At 40.9% G+C, this 21433-nt stretch overlaps 1 protein-coding gene across 1 annotated transcript in view; it reads right to left on the minus strand.

Moving 5' to 3' along the window:
- Nucleotides 1-21433, minus strand: part of LOC309552295 (long-chain fatty acid transport protein 2-like) — a 108694-nt gene that overhangs the window by 79656 nt on the left and 7605 nt on the right. Inside the window, exon 3 of the mRNA XM_082253190.1 lies at nt 2974-3132. Within this exon, the coding sequence (XP_082109316.1) occupies nt 2974-3132 (159 nt within the window). The remainder of the gene's footprint in view (nt 1-2973; nt 3133-21433) is intronic.

Below are 21433 nucleotides of genomic sequence, written 5' to 3' on the forward strand. Positions count from 1 at the left end.
GGATTTTGTGGGGCCACAATGTTTTTTTGTATTCAATTTTGGTGTGGGTTCCCCTAAAATCCATACCACGCCATTTTTATTTATTTATTTATTTTTTATTATTCAGCTGTCAGCAGGAAAGCCCATCGACAGCTGATGACTCCTTAGTTGTCAAGGATGCTGCGGCTGGCTTCCCACTCCTTAACAACCAGCTTTTACTGCGCCCTGATTGGGCAAAGCTTTGCCCAATCAAGATGCAGAGTGCAGTGTGCAGAGCGCAGTTTGGAAATGTGTGGTCACCCTACTCCTCATGCTTGTCCCTTTCTTCGCTCCCTCTGTCCTCACCTTCCCCATCATGGGTTTCCCCCCAAACCTTACTTTGATAGTCCCATATGTCATTTGAATATTATGGAATAGGAGTAGAATCCCCGTTTAATAAGCAGATTAACTCTTATATTGTTTTAGTCAGGTTAGAACAAACCCATTGTATTGTGGTTAGGAAGCAGTAAAGAGCTCTCAATATTTAATGCTACAATAAAATAAGCAGAGGTTGCATTAACAGATATACAGTGCCTTGCGAAAGTATTCGGCCCCCTTGAACTTTGCGACCTTTTGCCACATTTCAGGCTACAAACATAAAGATATAAAGCTGTAATTTTTTGTGAAGAATCAACAGCAAGTGGAACACAATCATGAAGTGGAGCAAAATTTATTGGATATTTCAAACTTTGTTAACAAATAAAAAACTGAAAAATTGGGCGTGCAAAATTATTCAGCCCCTTTACTTTCAGTGCAGCAAACTCTCTCCAGAAGTTCAGTGAGGATCTCTGAATGATCCAATGTTGACCTAAATGACTAATGATGATAAATAGAATCCACCTGTGTGTAATCAAGTCTCCGTATAAATGCACCTGCACTGTGATAGTCTCAGAGGTCAGTTTAAAGCGCAGAAAGCATCATGAAGAACAAGGAACACACCAGGCAGGTCCGAGATACTGTTTTGGAGAAGTTTAAAGCCGGATTTGGATACAAAAAGATTTCCCAAGCTTTAAACATCCCAAGGAGCACTGTGCAAGCGATAATATTGAAATGGAAGGAGTATCAGACCACTGCAAATCTACAAAGACCTGGCCGTCCCTCTAAACTTTCAGCTCATACAAGGAGAAGACTGATCAGAGATGCAGCCAAGAGGCCCATGATCACTCTGGATGAACTACAGCTGAGGTGGGAGACTCTGTCCATAGGACAACAATCAGTCGTATACTGCACAAATCTGGCCTTTATGGAAGAGTGGCAAGAAGAAAGCCATTTCTTAAAGATATCCATAAAAAGTGTCATTTAAAGTTTGCCACAAGCCACCTGGGAGACACACCAAACATGTGGAAGAAGGTGCTCTGGTCAGATGAAATCAAAATCAAACTTTTTGGCAACAATGCAAAACGTTATGTTTTGCGTAAAAGCAACACAGCTCATCACCCTGAACACACCATCCCCACTGTCAAACATGGTGGTGGCAGCATCATGGTTTGGCGCTGCTTTTCTTCAGCAGGGACAGGGAAGATGGTTAAAATTGATGGGAAGATGGATGGAGCCAAAAACAGGACCATTCTGGAAGAAAACCTGATAGAGTCTGCAAAAGACCTGAGACTGGGACGGAGATTTGTCTTCCAACAAGACAATGATCCAAAACATAAAGCAAAATCTACAATGGAATGGTTCACAAATAAACATATCCAGGTGTTAGAATGGCCAAGTCAAAGTCCAGACCTGAATCCAATCGAGAATCTGTGGAAAGAACTAAAAACTGCTGTTCACAAACGCTCTCCATCCAACCTCACTGAGCTCAAGCTGTTTTGCAAGGAGGAATGGGCAAAAATTTCAGTCTCTCGATATGCAAAACTGATAGAGACATACCCCAAGCGACTTACAGCTGTAATCGCAGCAAAAGGTGGCGCTACAAAGTATTAACTTAAGGGGGCTGAATAAATTTGCACGCCCAATTTTTCAGTTTTTTATTTGCTAACAAAGTTTGAAATATCCAATAAATTTCGTTCGACTTCATGATTGTGTCCCACTTGTTGTTGATTCTTCACAAAAAAATTAAAGTTTTATATCTTTATGTTTGAAGCCTGAAATGTGGCAAAAGGTCACAAAGTTCAAGGGGGCCGAATACTTTCGCAAGGCACTGTAGCTGCCCTCATGTATTTAAATATACAAGCTATACACAAAAAGTTTTTTTTTTTTAAAGGAAATTAACAATTGTTGATAACAATGTCGGCACAATCTGTAGGCCCATCGCAATAGTTAATTGACATTATATGTAAATTCCACCTTTTCCCTAAAGTGGTTGTAAACCTCTGAAATTAAAAATGAACAAAGCATATTCTTCTATCATGTGTACCTGGATTGATCCAAAACACCAATGTGGTTCCTATCTGATTTCTCATCCTCCTGCTATCTGTATGAATCACTTGTGACAGATTAACTTCACATCAGACAATCCCGGTAGATAGCCCCACCCCCAGCAGGTAATTGGCAGCCTCAGCTGTGCATGTTTCCCTATGTGTGAGTATAGAAGGGGGTGTTTATATTATTTCCACTCAGGTCTCAGATAATACAGATCCGCTTTTTATTCAGTGAGTGTGTGTGTGTCTTCTGGAGCTGAGAAAAAGCCTTTGATCTGTGTGTTTTAGAAGATGGTAGAGGAGAGAGTGCTGCAGATAAGCAGGTACAACTTATGTTGGAGGATTTGTTTCATCTCTGTGTATTACCTGAGGCCAATCACTTCACTGGGTATATGTAAGAGTTTACAACCACTTTGAACAAACTATTAAGCTTACCTCCCCAGTCCCCTCCTTTGCTATTTCATAGGTCCTTTATTATAGGTGGCCTTACTGACCAATAGAGAGTCTTAGAAGACAAAAGAGAGGCACGGCTAAATTTAGCTTAATCCTATATTGATTAGTACTGAATAGCTAGAATGGAATATCATACCATGCTGAATGCATCCACGGATCCCAATCATAAGTCCAGCACTGTGATAGAGCGGCAGGGGAATATACAGTGTATCCTTGCATGTAATTCCAGACAGTGTACTCACAGATGAGCTGATCAGCAAACGCCCTTGATTTATAACAGCAGCCTTGGGGAGACCTTTTAGGAAGAGAAGTTTAGCATTGTATAGATTATTAATTGTGGTCAATTCTCATTTGAATATTTCTATTTGATTACCACTGGTTGGTTTGCCTAGTTGCAGAAAAGATTCCTTTTACTATAATTTTATTAGGCTTTCACATAGGTTTAACAACAGTAAGACCTTATGCACACAAGGCTTTTACAGCTGCTTGGTGTTTTTTTCTTTTTTTTCCTGCCGGTAAACCACCTTTGGTTAGCCTATGGGGTTGATTTACCAAACCTGGAGTGCAGAATCTGGTGCAGATGTACATGGTAGCCAATCAGCTTCTAACTTCAGCTTGTTCAATTAACCTATGACAAAAGAACCTGGAAGCTGATTGGTTTCTGTGCAGAGCTGACCAAGATTTTTCACGCTCCAGTTTTAGTAAATCAACCCCAATGTGTCTATGCACACGTATGCATTTACAGGCTGAAAAAAAAAAAAAAAAAACATTACCAACGCATCCAGCAGAGGAGGTTTGAGCATAAAAAAAAAAAAAAAACACTTGACGTACATAAACGCGTCTAAGCACACTTAAATGCTAGGCCCGTTTAGCGCTGGGCATTCATTCATTCCAATAGTCAGAGTAAATTCATATTCTGACCAATGGAATCCATTACCGCTTAAACGCTTGACGTGCCACTGCCTGAACTCGTGTGCAAAACGCAGCTTTAGGGTTTTTTTGCTGCCAGGAGAAAAGGCGTTTAGGGGAGCTGAGGAAACACAATGTGTGCATGAGGCCTTAGTATCACAAAAGGGATGTCAGAACAGGAACAGGATGCAGAGTCAGTACAACAGAGAATATGTACTAAGCAGAAATGAAAAAATTTCCTACCTCCGGCAGTTTTATTTATAAGAAAAACAATAGTTTCAGAAAATGTTGCTCAAAAATAGCTACAGTGTTAAATAAGCCTTATTAAACCCAAAAACAGAAATTTACCATATTGCAACTTACCAATCCATAAGGTTCTGTTCACACTATGGTGTACCGGATCGCGAGACAAATTGCTGGAGTTTTTTCCACAAATCCGAATCGCCACTGAAACTTATTTTGGGCGACAGGCATACCGCTATTCTGTTTGCGTGATTTTACTGTGATCCATCAGGCGACAATTGCAGCAAAATTGCACTGCAATTTCAGTGCCATTGAAAATAACAGGGATCATAAGGGCGTACCGCGATTTGAGATGATTCAATATTGCGGGCAGAATCACAGCGATTCCAGCTGCGATCTGGAGCGTCATAGTGTAAATGGAGCCTAAATGTGATAGCTGCATTAATAAGGGTTGGCATACAGACCCTGAAATAACCATATTAGCATGTGTTTGCAGTGCCAGAAAATAGCAAATTATAGTGAACAAATTAAAAAATTCACAGTGCATATGAACAAATACATCTAATAAAGTGCAATTGGAAATTTTAAGCCAATAACTACATAAACACGCACATATTAATCAAATTGTATAAACATATTAAAGTGATAATAAACAAAAAAAAGTCTCTGTAATAAAGTCTATCTAAAGCCCCGTACACACGATCAGATTATCGAACGATCGGTCGTCCGTTTTTTGTGGCATGCTAGTCTGATGTGGAAAGTAAAGAGGTTATTTTCATAAGAATTTTCCCGTACGACAGAATTCTACTTCAGAAGTGATGTCATGTGTTGGATTGTTTTGTATGTGTTCTTTTGTCTCTAAGCATGCCTAGTCTTGCTCTTAAGATTTTTTTCTGTCGAAATCTGTACTAATGAGACGAAAATCTGACGTTGTTTTGATGGACGACAAAAATTATATAGCCTGCACATCAGGATTTTGTCAGCCGAAAAGTCGGAGTCGGCTGTCGAAGGCACCATACTAACAATCCGAAAATCGACAGATCGGTCGTCGGACTAATTTTCCCTACAGATTTTCTTATCGAGTGTACGGGCCTTTAGTGTTGAAAAAATAAAACTACTATGCAATCCACCACTGAATTCAGTCTGGCACAGATCTTCCAGTGTATGGCCACACGCCACCACCTAGTGAATTGCACACTCACCAGAAATACGGACTGCCCAATGTGCATCAATCACATCTTGAGTGCTCTGAGAGGAATACATCCTCCTTATCATCCAAGCCACAATTATCTGACATATAAGGCCATCTTTAACCTCCCCTCATATAAGGATTGGAAACCAGCATACGCTATATCAATGATGCTCACAAATGGAGCAGGCAAACTGTGGCCATATTGTTGTCATTTTTATTATAATATTCGCCAATACAGTAGGTAATAAAAAAAAAAAAATCAGCATACAGTAAAAAAAGCGCTAGGAAAACTCATATAAGGTGCCACTCCTCTAGACTCGATGCAGTGGTGTGATGTCAGCGCATATACTCCTTCCTATGCGTTTCTTCCAATAGGACGTCCTCAGGGGCCCCTGCTGCAAAATCTCACTGCTACTCTGTTTTAAAGGATAAGTTAACTTTGACCATAAAAAATCAGTGCACTTTTTTATTGCAGGTAAAAAAATATGCACTTATGCAGATCATGATCAGACATATCAGTAGATCGTGGGTTTAATGCCACAGTCCTGCAGACTGTCGGCAGTTACATTCTGACAGGAAGCTCAGAGAGCCACCAAGGGCAATCAACAGTACTCTGGTAGTTCATTGAATAATACAAGCTGACAGCTGCAAAAGGTGTCGAGACTTGTAGTATTCCCATTCACAGAATACTGTGAATGAATGATGCTGCTGGGCAGGCAGAGCAATATTTTTTTTAGTTTGTAATATGTTCAGTTCATTTGTACTATGTTACATCCACAATATAGGTGTAACATGTGACGTGTTGCAAAAGATGAACTTATCCTTTAATTAAAGTGACACTGAACTCATACTTGAACTTAAAACATTCTATTCAAGTAGTTATTTTTAAATACAAAAAGTACCTTTTATTGCCCTCTCAGGCCCCATTCACACTGGGGCGACGCTACTTTGCCGGGCGACCTCGTAGGTCGCGGCGCGCTGCTCGCACCGCGACCTCGTAGCGGCCGGCACGGACTTCATAACATTGAAGTCTATGCAGGTCGCTCCAGGTCGCCCCAAAGAAGCTCCGGACCCTTTTTCTTGTGTCGCTCCTATTAGAACGGGTCCGCAGCTTCTCTATGGAAGGCGACCTATGGCGACCTGTCAGGCGACCAGGTCGCCTGACAGGTCACCCCAGTGTGAACGGGGGCTTAGCCTCCTCCAAATCTCAAATGTTTTATTTTTTTTGTTGCCTCTGTAATCTGACTTCCTGCTAGTGGGTGGCTACATTCATTCTCCATGGTCCCTCTGTATGTAGGAATGTAGCCACCCTTTCTTGCTTTCTCCTGAGATGGACTAAACACTATAGACTATGGGATTTGTATTGTGCATAGAGCAGTGCACATGACTGCGAACAATAAAAAACAGATCTAGCGACCTCTAGTGTGCTAGTAGTGAAGTACAGTCAAATTTATTTGACTCATGGTAAGTGTGAGTCTGGAATCTGGGGAAGGGCTTTTTGCAGGTGAGGTTGGATGACTCATACAGGCAGGTCTCTGGTGCCTTCCCCCTGATTATGGAAGTTTGGAGGAACTTCTAGAAGTTAGTGGGCGGTGGACATTTAGGGGAACCTAGCCAATCCCCAGGCCTACTGTCCTAGCAGGGTGGCTAGGCCAGCCCTCAACCCTTTCACTGACCGCTCCATATGGCGTATGGACATGCAGCACTTCTTGCAGCTGGTCAGGTCCGTACCCCGTATGGACCTAATTTCTCCCCCTGCTATAAGCTCATGGTCACTTCAATGACCATTAACTTATAAAAGAATTATTCAGCAGACTCTGCTGAACAATTCTAGAATATAACTCTGATCAGCGGATTACAATTCGCTGATCAGAATTACTAACCTAAAATGCTCCTGTGTCCACTGACAGCTCAGCTGATCAGCTGATCACATAGTAAACCGAGAGTTTACTATGTCAGACTGTCAGCTTATGCATAGATAAGGTCTCTATACAGACTCCTTATTCACTCAAGTAAAGTGCTGCAGAGAAAGGGACTTCCTTAAGTCTCTTCCTCTGTCTCAAAAAAAGAGATACGGAGGTCTGTTTAGTCCTCTTATATCTCACCAAAGACCCCCCCCCAAAAAAAAAAATAAAAAAAATAAAATAAAAATAAAATAAAATATATATATATAAAATTGTAAAAAAGTAAAAGAAATACATACATTTTTTTTAAAAATGGAGCGGTGTCTGTCAAGCAGATCTGCCTGCTTGGCTGTATGGCTGAATTAGCATCGCATTCGGACCAAACTTATGCAGGACCCTTTCTTTTGTCCGCAGCAGAATCTGATGTGAAAACCCATGCGATTCGATTCCTGCCCGAAATCACAGTTTTGCACTGCGATCTGCAAACTGATCTGGGGGTGTCATTAACTTTGTATTGACACCCTCAGCGGCTCGCAGAGGACAGTGTGAACTGCCAGTGATTTAGGAGCGATGCGGGAACCCGCACTGGATTTGCAGGGTTTCCCACATCGCATCAGTGTGAACCGAGCCTGAGGGGACTTTTTAAACTCTGAAAGCTGTAAGTGAAAAATGGTAACCTCCTGATTTTTAGAGTAAATTGTTTTTATTTACAGTTTTGCGTACATTCAGTTTTCACCTTCAGCAAAAAGGTAAAATGTACAAATATTTATTTATTAACGCAATACAGTTTTAACTTTTATATTTAGTAGGAATTTTGTACATTTTGCCATGTATGAATCCACTATAATGATTTTAGTGTATTTTTAGCGACAATATTGGTTTGATAAACATTTGCGCAAATATCGCGGTGCCTTAAAAATCAGTAGCACCTTTTTATTCTACTGGCCATGTGCGTTCATAAAATATATGATTTGGGGTGTCTTTTATAAACCGAAAGCTGTAAGTGAAAAGGGAAAATCTCCAGATTTGTAGAGAAATTTTTGCGTACGTCCGATTTTCACTATTTCTCAAAAAGGTGCAATTTAAGGGCTCTTTCACATGGTCCGCCTCCGTAGGCGGATCCGTGTTGCTCAGCGGGGATTGATCCGCGATCCCCGCTGAGCCGGCGGATGACAGCTCCGTCTCCGCTTGCAGAGCGGAGAGGGAGGTATCTCAGCCCCCGCTGCCCTCTATGGGGGATCGGATGAGAGCGGACCGCTTGTCCGCTCTCATCAGATCCGCTCCGCTCCGATTACTGAACGGATGGAAAAATAGGGTTTCCATCCGTCCAGATTTCAGCACAGAATCGGATGCGGATGGCAGCGGGTGTCAGCGGAGGTGTCTCCGCTGACACCCGCTGCCCCATAGAGCTGCATGGAGGATCCGATCAGATCCGCCTAAAAAACTGACAGGCGGATCTGATCGGACCGCCCGTGTGAAAGAGCCCTAGTGTACAAATATTTGTTATTTATTAACTCAATACAGGTTTAACTTTTATATTTAGAAGGAATTTAGCAGGGATTTTGTAAAATCTGCTGTGTTTGTATCGGCTAATAATGATTTTAGTGCATTTTTAGCGAAAATATTGTTTAGGCAAATATCGCTGGGCCTTAAAAATCAGTAGCACCTTTCATTTATTCTACTGGCCCTTTGCTTTCAGAAAATGTATAGTATGGGGGGTCTTTTAACCGACCAAGTAGATTTACTGCGGCGGTCAGCCCCTGCCAGGCAGAGTGACGTTAATTAACGTCACTAGCCTGGGAGGGTCTGGGGAGCGAGCGCGCGCCCGCGGAGGCGCGCTCCCGCGCGGTCACGGACCCCCCCGCGCGTGTGACCAGCGGACCCGATGTCCGCCGGCCACTCGGCGATCGTCGGGGGAGAGGGAGAATGTCAGGCAGCTTGTGTAAACAAGCTGCCTGTCATTCTCCTCGCTGTAAAGACACTGATCACTCGGATCTAGTATGTAGATCCGTTGATCAGTGTCCTTACAGCTAGAGCCACAGCCAATCACAGTAGAAACCACGCCCCTAGGGACACACACAGCCCCTCCCTCCCAAATAAAGTTAACCCCTTCACTGCCAGTGTATTTTTACAGTAACAGTGCATATGTATAGCACTGATTACTGTAGAAATGTCACTGGTAACCCCAAAAGTGTCAAAAATGTCAGTCAAGGGTCCGATCTGTCCGCCGCAATGTCGCAGTACCACAAAAAAAATCGCAAATCGCCGCCATTACGCGTTAAAAAAAAAACAACAAAAATGACAAAAATCTTTCCCTTTGTTAGTAAACGCGATAACTTTTGCGCAAACCAATCAAAATACGCTTTTTGCGATTTTTTTTACCAAACATAGGTAGGATAAAACAAGTTGGCCAAAAATTTTAAAAAATTTTGATTTTTACATTTTTTTTGGGGGGAATTTCATATAAAAAAATGTGAAAAATATTGCTATTTTTGCAAAATTGTCGCTCTTTTTTTGTTTATAGCGCGTGATCAAAAAATCGCACAGGTGATCAAATACCACCAAAAGAAAGCTCTGTTTGTGGGAAAAAAAGGACGTCAAATTCGTTTAGGTACAGCGTCGCACGACCGCGCAAATGTCCGTTAAAGTCACGCAGTGCCGAATCGCAAAATACCCCCTGGTCTTTTAGCAGGAAAATCCTCCGGGGCTTAAGTGGTTAAACACTCTGAAAGCTGAAAGTGAAAAATGAAAACCTCCAGATTTTTGAGAAATTTGGTTATTTACAGTTTTGTGTACGTTCAGTTTTCACCATTTCGCAAAAAGGTGCAATTAAACATTTACAAATATTTGTCATTTATTAACTCAATACAGGTTAAGCTTTTATATTTGGTAGGACTTTAGCAGGAATTGTGTAAAACTTGCTGTGTTTGTATCTGCTATAAATGATTTTAGTGTATTTTTAACAAAAATATTGATTTGGTAAACATTTGCGCAAATATCGTGGGACCTTAAAAATCAGTAGCACCTTCCTTTTATTCTACTGGGCTTATGCTTTCAGAAAATAAATGGTTTGGGGGGTCTTTAACAAACTCTGAAAGCTGTAAGGGAACAATGAAAACCTTCAGATTTTTAGAGAAATGTTGTTCTTTACATTTTTGCGTACGTTCAGTTTTCACCATTTTGCAAAAAGGTGTAACTTAAAAATGACAAATATTTGTTATTTATTAACTTAATACAGGTTAAGCTTTTACAGTTAGTAGGAATTTAGCAGGAATTCTGTGACATTTACTGTGTTTATATCTGCTAAAAATGAATATAGAGAATTTTTAACGAATAAACACACCCAAATCGCAAATGTTTTGATACATTTGCGCAAAGATCGCAGGGTGTTAAAATCAGGAACACCTTTTTATTCTACAGGTCTAGCAGGGGAGTCGGTGGAAGATGGAATGCTGAGGAGGTTGCTGGTGGCCTATGAGGGGTCTCATAGGTCTAGTGGAGACCCCAGTCCCAGGCTGGGCTCGGGCTGGCTCAGGAACATCCATTCAGCAGAACAGTTTGAATTGGAATCTTGCCTGAGAGCAGTGGGAGCATGGAGGACAGTATGAGTACATCAGCACACCCAGGGTTTTTTTAAGGGGAGAGACTGCCACATGTAGCAAGCTTTCTAAAGGACAACATTGTGCTCAACCCTTTTATCCTTCAGATCTTCAGAGAAGCCAGGAGTGCCTGCAAGCAGTGTAGATGGAAGCAGCTTTACACAAGGAGAGGATATACTCCTTAGAAAAATGGGTTGCAGTTTGCTGATCCTGGGAGGAATCTGTACTACATGCTGTATTTGACCACTCTATAATCTGAGGGTCAATTAGGTCTGGTAAGCGGTTTAAATTATCTCAAGCACTTTGGTGGAGTGATTTTTGGACTTATCACCTCTCCTGGGCGTGGGGTTTCAACAACTATCTCACGGAATGTGCTGAGTGGACTTACCTGAATTCACATTATTATCATTGATCATGTGACTGTTCATCATCATTATTGTGTTATTGGCGCTGCACCCCATTTTTCTATTGTTTATCCGGATTACAATCTTATCCTTTGGTGCTTGCAGCCTATGTGTTTCATCTATTTCTCAGACTGAGCGCGGTTATCTTATTTATCTTTTAGAGGATATACTCCTGCATGCAGTTTGCCTCATCTTTTTGTGCTTTTTCCAAGAGTGGCTAAGAACTGCTAGGCTCGTTTCACACTACGTCGCTCTGACTTAGGGGGCGACCTGTGAAGTCGCTTGCAGCGCGACTTCGGCGTGACTTGCACGGACTTCATAAAATGAATGTCTATGCAAGTCGCTCCAGGTCGCCCCGAAGTAGTACAGCACCCTTTTTCTAAGTCGGAGCGACTTGTGTCGCTCCTATTAGAACCGGTCCTGTACTACACTATGGGACGTGACGGTGCGTGACTTGTCAGGCTGACCAAGTCGCCTGACAAGTCGTACCAGTGTGAATGGAGACCTAGTCTGTAATGGACTTTTTCTATTATTCTACTAAGGACTGTATGAGTAAAGGAAGAAAGCAATTCAGGATCCTTTTGTACAGAAAAGGAAAGTTGTCCACTTTTTGTTGTTCTTTGCTTCAAGTTGGGCATCCCATAAATCCCCTCACCCCATCCAAGTTGTTACTCCTAATAAAACATCAAAAACAAAGCCAAGGGACTGACTTCTTGTGTCTGGATGATAGCGAAGATTGTGTGTTGCACGGCTGTGCAGGAGTAGGGGAGCCAGCCATCAGCAGCCCTTGCAGGGGGTAGTGCTACACAGATTAAAGGCCCATTAAGTAGTGGATGTATAGTATATAGATTATTTTTAGAGAATTAGGATATCATTTATTGTCACTTTAATTGTCAACTTTTCAAGACATGTAATGTAACTGCCCTACTACATGGGTCATTTGGATTGTCGATTGGAACCATATTCAATAACTGTGACCAATTAATATAATGCCAATTATTGCCATTTATAGTTAATAATGCCAATAATCCCGCACCTGATATAAATATTTACATTTGTTTTCAAATGAACCATTAATTTTATAAATGTTAATTTGCAGAACTATCCCTTGATAAAGTCACGAGGTTGTGACGCAATGCGTCGAGAGGAGCCAGATGACGTCACTTCCTGGTCTACGGCCGAGACCGGAAGTATCGGATTCACCGCATTGGCGGTTCTGCGATTGTACATACCTTACTGTGAGTGTATACTATTCTTTTAATAAAACTAATTTTACATACTACACTATGAAACCCATCGAGATCAACAATACAACTATCAGTCCCACCCCTCATGCCAGGGTTCTAGGTCTAATCCTGGACTCTGACCTGTCCTTCCAGCCCCAAATTTAATCACTGTCCAAATCGTGTAGACCTCACCCCCGTAACAACCCTATAATATTGTCAGGTGTATTGGGGTGATTAAAATAACTAATAGAAAAAAAAATGGATTTAAAAAGCCATGTATATTCCATCTTATGCATATAAGATTTTGAATAGTGCAGCTTCCATCTCGTTTGGAGGGTGAATGAAAGTTCACACGTCCTTGTTAAACAAAATTTCTCTTACAATAGGGTCTTATAATTTCAGCAGATATTTCTGTTTTCTTTTGTCATAAATAAGTGGAAAACTGACGTTCTTTTAGATAAGACTCAGTCAGCCTGACGCTATACCAGATGTTAAGGTGATGTCTCCTTAATTGCCTGTATTTTAAAGATGAACAATAGGTTCATTTAGAATATATATTTTTAAGATACATTATTATGTGTGAGAAGATATTAGCCATAATTATGTCATTATATTATGTAAGGCATATACATATATATTTAGAAATCGTTTGTCTACCATATGTTGGGTTTATATTTTTGCTAAATAACAAATCTTACTTAGGTAAAAGTAATTCCACTTAAAATACTTCATTTTAAGGCATGTGGTAGGAGTGTTTATACAAGCGTTGCTTTAGAATAGACTAAGTAATAGATCTTCCAATCCTAGACGCCATGTCCGACAGCCTATGGCATGGTCAAATAATTAATGGATCTTTACTGGCCAGACAGGTCAAAGATCATCAGATAAGGATATATTCTAATTATTGTTAAATACAAAATCTAATGAACGGTACAATACTGCCCTCTTTGGACAAAATACCAAATGCAGTCTTGGGGTAATTTAGATATTTCCAATATAGAAATATTATATTGTATTAAAAATATAATTATTGAAATGGCATTACTTGCCAGGGTGAATGATGGAGATTAGATGCACATTTATGTATGTACTGAGAGTATGGACAAAGTTTTATGTTGTGTTTTATAGTTAATCTTGAACATAGAGAAATCATCCTTTAATTTTATTATACAAAGTATTGAGTTATTAGGAGAGGTGTGACTATGACCTCACCAGTTAATGGATAGAATATCCCAACCAATGGGAATAATGTTTCATCCCTCTGGGTTTAACTTATGGTAATTTTAATAGTCCTTTGTTCATACCATATAAAATGAAGAACCCAGAGATGAGAGAGGACACACATCACTACTGACAACATACATTACACTTGCAACACACACACTACTACATCCATCTATAGACTCATCTAGACATACTCCATCTTGCTCCATCATTTTATCTGAAACTTGGAGGGAAGCCACCATCTTAAGAAAGGCATCCATCTTAAGGACTCTGGTAATGACCATTTGAAGCTAGCTGCCAACTTAAGTGTGGTAAATATAACTTTGCTGTTTATTTGAGTTTATTCAATATTGTTTATTTACTTCCTTATATGTTTTATATTGCATATTTAAGGGTAATAAGATTACAATCCCAGCCGTATAAACCATAGTAGATTTTTCTCTAAAAAGCTGATTTTTGTTTTAATACATTTTTATTAATATCAGATTTAGCGCATTATTTGCGATTTTAAGTCTTCCGTTTTGCATGGCTTATTCTCACTCCATCTGCAGTGAAGTGACTTTCGGCTATGCAATTCGCAGACAATTGTGGTCTGTTTATATAGAACACTGACCTATGGTTTATGCTATACCTGGAGAAATGGTAATCTTGCTTTCACTTTCACTTTCATTATTGAGCTAAACATCACATTGCATTGATTGTTTGAAGTTAGTATTTTATGTAAAGTTGTTTCTTTGTGTCATTTCCTTTTTTGATCATTTATAGTGAATACATGTCTTGAGAATAAATATTTTTATATATTCCATACTGTAGACTGTACTCACTAAGATTGGTATATGCTTTTAAAAATAAATTAATCAATATAAAAGAATTTGCTACATATTGATTTGTGGAAATACGTGGAGATTCTCCTTCCTCACAGATCTTTGCTTATTAACCATAAATAGACACTGTTATATTCAGAGCAGTATAAATAGTCTGACATAATGGAGGCACAGCGATATTATTAAATATTCTTACAATATGCTTCTTTTTAACCTTTGGAACTACCAAGCAACTAATTCACTCCCTTGTAATCTCTCGTCTTGACTTTTGCAATATTCTGCTCGTAGGTCTATCTCCCCTCTTCAGTATATCATGGATGCTGCTGCTGCCAGACTCATCCACCTGGCAAACTGCTCAGTTTCCCATACCCCTCTCTGCCAATCCCTCCACTGGCTTCTGATTGCCTAATTAATAAAATTCAAAATACTAACAACTTACAAAACCATTTACAACTCTACCCCGAGCTACCTCACCAGTTTGTCTCAATATATCATAAACTATTCTCTCCACTTCTCATTTGACCTCCTGCTCTCTAGCTCCCTTGTAACCTCCTCCCATGCTCGCCTACAAGATTTCTCTAGATCCTCTCCCGTCATCTGGAACTCTCTACTTCAATGTGTTTGGCTATCTTCTACTCTTTCCACCTTTAGGCGATCCCTGAAAATCCATCTCTCCAGGGAAGCCTAAACCCCCTACACCTAACAACTGAACTTTTAATTCTTCCATCAGCTTTTCCCTCATAGTTATTACCTTTTGTACCACTTGCCCCACCCTATTAGATTGTAAGCTCACATGAACAGGGCTCTCCTATCCCTATTGTATGGTTTTGTAACTGTCTACCCCTATATTGTAAAGCGCTGCACAAACTGCTTGTGTCAAATAAAATTCTTAATAATAATAACAATGTCTCTAGTCCTAACCAAATATCCCCCTTGACCTGTGTACATCTCAGATTCTCCCTATGGGCCTCAGCTCTTGAAAGAGAACAGTAGCAAAAATAAAAGAAAATGGTCAATGGACTTGGTTTAGGGCAGACAGACCAATACTGTAATTGAAAATACAAGTAAAGGTCAGAATCTATAGCATCCAAAGCTGTGAACATTCGTGGTTTATAAAAAAACATTATTATAAGTAGTTATTATTATAAATTAACCACTTGTCAACCAGTGACGTACCCATAGGTCGCTGGACTTCCAGTGGTTATACCCAGATGAAGCCTGCAGCTGCAGGTATCATCTCAGTACTGTTTTTTAGAGCCGACAGTCAGCTCTTTTGTAAAAGCTAAACAAGCGGCGAAGTAGCCACTGGATTGCTTTTACAAGCAGTGGAAGGGGACGTCCCCCGCCTTCCATGGCTTTACTGGGATCTCTTGTTTCACCGGGAGTCCTGATCGACTAGCCTGTATTTCTTCTGGCTGTTAATAGAGATTAACAAAGACCGAATCAGCTATGTTCGGCTCTATGATCTAGTAATCCAGAAATTATGATCTTGTATCACTTTCAGTTTACCCAGATGGAAACAGTGCCATTTTTAACAATTAAAAAGTGTAGGATCACACCGTTCTTGGTGTGATCAAACGCTTTTAGGGGAGAGGGGGGGATCTGGGGTCTAATAGACCCCAGATTTCTCTATGAAGAATACCTATCACATGCCGATTACTGTTACAAGGGATGTTTACATTCCTTGTGACTGCAACAAAAGTGACCAAAAAAAATAAAATTTAAAGCGACAGTGTAAAAAAAAAAGTGCCTCCTTGCTCGCATGCAAAGGTTAACACACGCATAGGTCCTGCGTGCACTCAAAACAGTGATCATCCCACACATGTGAGGTATCACCACAAATGTCAGATCCTGGCTAGTAATTCTAGCACCAGACCTCCTGTGTAAATCTAAAGTGGTAACCTATAAAGGCTTTTAAAGTGTCACATATAAATAGTAAAATTTACCTCTGTCACCGATGCACGGATGCACGCAATTTTAAAGTGTGATATGTTTTATATCTATTTACTCATGTAACATTATCTTTTATATTTTACCAACAAATTGGGTTATGTATTGTGTTTTTGTGCATTAAAATAAAATTTGTTCTCTAGTGCCTCTGCTTTAATAAAATATATAATGTTTGGTGGTTTTAAGAAATTTTCTAGCAAAAAATACTGATTGTTACATGTAAACAAAAAGTGCCAGAAAAGGCCTGGAGGTCAAGTGGTTAATACTATAAAAACTAAAGGGTACCTAATAATACTATAGAAATCTAAAGGATACCTAGCAGAAATAAATAGATGGAACCTGTTTTACCAGGCATAATATTTTTATCTCTGTCCTTTCCCTCATGGTATTGTAATCAGACTGCACAGTCAGGTCCTGCACTCCCTGACTCTTCTGCAGATAGTACAGTGCAGGTGAGCAATACAACCAGGTCTAGGATTTCCCAGTGATTGGGCAGTGAAGCAGCACAATGATAAAATTACCATTCTGTTCCCTCTTCTCAAATTGCTCTTCTATGATTAGAACTGTGTAAATCAGTAGCGTTTGATTGGCATACAATGCTGCCCTTTCATTTTCCAATTTGTGTGCCGATGTGCAGGGAATTACAGCGGGCTATTAATAAATACTGCTACTATTAAAGCAAATTGAAAGTAACACTAAATGATATCCTTATTGGTGAAACAAATATTCATATACTTTGTACATCCACCATGAGCTCTCGAGCCCCTACATTTTCCCTTCACTTCCATTTGTTTGGAACATTAGTTGTGGTGATGTTCTCTGCTCTATGCACACTATAAATCCCACAGTCCCTAGTCAATCCCTGGAGCAAGCAAGAGAGGGTGGCTATGTTCCTACATGCAGTGGGAATATGGAGAAAGAATGTATCCACCTTCTAACAGGAAGTTGAATCACAGCAGCAAAAAAAAAAAAAAAAAAAAAAAAAGGATTTGGACATTTGGAGGAGGATGAGAGCTAAAGAACGATGATATTCAAAGTTTTTTTTTTTTTTTTTTTTAAATAACAAACATGTTGTATTCAGGGCCATCTTACTGAAGGGGCATGATGGGCAGTTGCCCGGGGGGCCACCTGCCCAGTGACCCAGCCCCAGCCAAGAATTAGTCCCGATTCCCGTGCGCATCCCGCCACTGAACTTAGCAGGTGGCAAGCGCCTGTCGGCCCTACGCGGCTGTCAGGCCACTTGGGCCATGACGGGAACAAGCACACACAGGACAGTCGGATCTGACTCCCGTCCGTGTGTGTCTTTATCATACCTAGCCGCCGAACTTAACTTGGAAGCTGTCATTAGCCTGGCACTGCTTTACCAATAAATATCGCCTTATCGTTAATTTGCATTTTTATATTGTCGTGGGTGATTGTGTTGGCGGGGCCCAGTGCACTGCATTGCCCGGGGGCCTATTATGCTCTTAAGATGTCACTGGTTGTATTACCTGCTCTGTGCAATGGTTTTGCACAGAGCAGCCCTGATCCTCTTCTTCTTGGGACCCCTATTGGAGCTCCTGACTCCACCTCCTTGAACAGTGCCCCCAATAGCAAGCCGCTTGCTATGGCGGCACTAGTACATGTATGCTCCCGAGCCCTGCTCTATGCATCCATAGGACACATAGAGTCGTGGCTTGGCCCAGACCCCACTCTCTCCCCATTGGCTCACTGGCTGTGATTAACAGTAGTGGGAGCCAATGGCTCCTGCTGCTTTCTCAGCCAATGAGGGGATAGAGACCCGGGTCAGCCAAGGCTCCCGTGCATATCACTGGATCAAGACGGGGCTTAGATGAGTATGGGGGGGGCTGCATGGGAGCAGCACACGGAAGGTTTTTCATGGAATGCATGCAGGTAAAAACCTTTAGCCTTTACGACCAGTTTAATAGAATGTTCTTTCTTTCAATCAGACTTTGGGATTACTTTAAAAGAGAAGTTTGGGAATTAAGAAAACAAACATTCATACTCACCTAAGTGGATGCAGCATCGATCCCGGCTGCATCTGTCCCCCGCTAGCTCTAAGCCCGAGAACTGAGTTATCAAACAGCACTGATTGCTCAGTTCTTGGTCTTCAGTCTGCAGAGAGCCAATGACTGTCAGTCAGCAGCTCTCTGCTCTGCCCCTCCAGCACTCACTGGAGCGCTGGGCTGTGTAGTAAGCTGACTCAGTCTCCTAGTGGCTTGCTGAGAGGCTGAGCCAGCTGCTGGTCCAGGCATCTGGTTGGATCCCAACTGTAAAGTCAGAATCTTTCCTCATCCTGGACCACCTGAGTGACGCCAGCCCAGCCTACAGCGGGCATTAACCTGCTGTCAGCTGAAAACTGGATACAGGAGTGCACTCTTGTGATCCATAGGAGAATTAGAGTCAAAATAGCTTTGTCTATACTTCTCCTTTAAAGAGGTTGTAAACCCCCAAAACGTTTTTTTTTTTTTTTTTTTTGAAACCTGCAAGAGAAACACATAATGAGCTACTTACCTTAGAACGAGCCCCCGCCGTGCCGTCCCCTTAGCTGTATGACGAGCGACTGGACATGTTCTTCCGGGATCGCGGCATCCGGCCATCTGATTGGCCGGAGCCGCGGTGACGTCACTCCCGCGCACGGGAGCCGACAGTCACGGCACGGGTCTCTGAAGGAACGGCACGATCGGCCGTTCCTTCAGAGCGCATGCGCCAGTGACGTCACTGGCTGCATGAAATGTAAATATCTCCTAAACGGTGCAAATTTAGGAGATATTTACAGTACCTATAGGTAAGCCTTATCATAGGCTTACCTATAGGTAAAAGTTACTGAGGAGGGTTTACTTCCTCTTTAAGTGTACAATCTAGTTCTATATAAAAATAACTGTATGCATCTTTTTAATTAAACTATAAATGGATAGCATGTTGGCCTTTATACCTGCTTAAAGGTGAGCTTTAAGACCAAGGAATGGATTTAGTACTTCATAGAAACACATACATTTGCCCTTAGGACTTTAAATGAGGCGCAGCACACCTAGTTGATGGATACATAGTATGCAGATTTATTGATGGGTACAATAATAGTAAAATAGCATATCAAACAAATATGGTATCAGGCAGCTTTGTAGTAATTAACACGATATATTCCATAACAGAACACAATATTCCAAAAATCAGTACATAATTGGTTTAAAAATGCACCTTTAGGACCAATCTTTTGGGTCCTAAAGATGCATTTTTAAACCAATTATGTACTGATTTTTGGAATATTGTGTTCTGTTATGGAATATATCATGTTAATTACTGCAAATTTGCCTGATAGCATGGTATTTGTTTAACCGGTTGCCTACCGCCGCAAGTACATATACTGCGGCGGTCAGCCCCGGCCAGGCAAAGTGACGTATGGGTACGTCACTAGCCTGTCACTTGCTTGTGAGCCAATAGCGGGCAAGCGCGCGCCCGCGGAGGCGCGCGCCCGCCCCGGCTCGTTCCCTAACAAGTCAGTGCGTGTGACCGGCGGACCCGATGTCCGCCAGTCACTCGCGATCGTTCGCCGTGAAGGGAGAAAGGCAGGCGGCTAATGTAAACAAAGCCGCCTGTCATTCTCCCCTGTGTAAAAATGGAGATCACACGGTTCTACTATGCAGGACCGTTGATCTCTGTTCTTACACCAGTAGCCATGTCCAATCACAGTTAGAAACACGCCCCTAGGGAAACACTTAACCCCTCCTTCCCCAATAAAGTTAACCCCTTCCCTGCCAGTGTCATTTTTACAGTAACAGTACATATGTATAGCACTGATTACTGTAGTAATGTCACTGGTACCCCCAAAAGTGTCAATGTCAGTCAAGGGTCCGATCTGTCCGCCGCAATGTCGCAGTCCCGCAAAAAAAATCGCAGATCGCGGCCATTACTCGTTAAAAAAAAAACAACAAAAATGACAAAAATCTTTCCCTTAGTTAGTAAACACAATAACTTTTGCGCAAACCAATCAAAATACGCTTTTTGTGATTTTTTTTTTTACCAAGCATATGTAGCAGAAAACAAATTGGCAAAAAATTTAAAAACATTTTGATTTTTACATTTTTTTGGGGGAATTTCATATAAAAAAATTTGAAAAATATTGTTATTTTTGCAAAATTGTAGCTCTTTTTTTGATTATAGCGCATGATCAAAAAATCGCACAGGTGATCAAATACCACCAAAAGAAAGCTCTATTTGTGGGAAAAAAAGGACGCCAAATTTGTTTAGGTCCAGCGTCGCACAACCGCGCAATTCTCCGTTAAAGTCACGCAGTGCCGAATCGCAAAAAACCCCCTGGTCAGGAAGGGGGTAAAATCTTCTGGGGCTTAAGTGGTTAAAATGGTATTTTATGATTATTGTTCCCATAAATCTGCATACTATTTATCTATCAACTGGGTGTGCTGCACCTCATATAAAGTCCCAAGGGAACATTTATGTGTTTCTATGACGTTCGCATGGGGATGGAGGTGATTCACAGGGTGCAGCAAACCACATTTTGTATTTTAATGTATTTATTACTTCCAGTACTTTTAAAAAAATCTGTTACCAGAGTGTCCTAAACCATTTGTGCAAATAAAATATTTGTTTAACTTTGCAGAAGCAGAAAAACATAATGTTAACTAAAAGTAAGTACAGGTTGCCCAGATAGTAAATACAGAGTCCAAAGGTGCTTTACATATGTGCTGGCTAAAGGTTAAACATTAAATGAAGTAAGAATGACATTTAGCAGCTTTAGTTCTATCACTGATCCCTGAACATACGTTTATTCCACACACAATTTTGTGAATTATTAGCACAGAAAACAATTTTAAAGCTAAACTCCAACCAGATAGGTAATTATACAGATATAATTCATACAAGGGAACTATTTTACCTACCAAAGGATTTATATTTCTGTCCATCAAATTCTGAGATTTACCAGCTCTGTTACACAACAAATCCCTGTCTGGCAGGGCAAGAGACCTGATTTTTCCTCTGCTGTAGTTCAGCTATACTCCTTGGTCTCTAACCACACTCTAACCTGTGACTGAAAAGCCAACAGTCCTATGTGCTCATCTCTCTGTCACTCTGCTCTCTCCTCCTGCCAACATGCTCCTTGCA

The sequence above is a fragment of the Pelophylax lessonae genome, assembly GCF_965119305.1.
Source record: "Pelophylax lessonae genome assembly, chromosome: 4".
Lineage (NCBI taxonomy): Eukaryota > Metazoa > Chordata > Amphibia > Anura > Ranidae > Pelophylax > Pelophylax lessonae.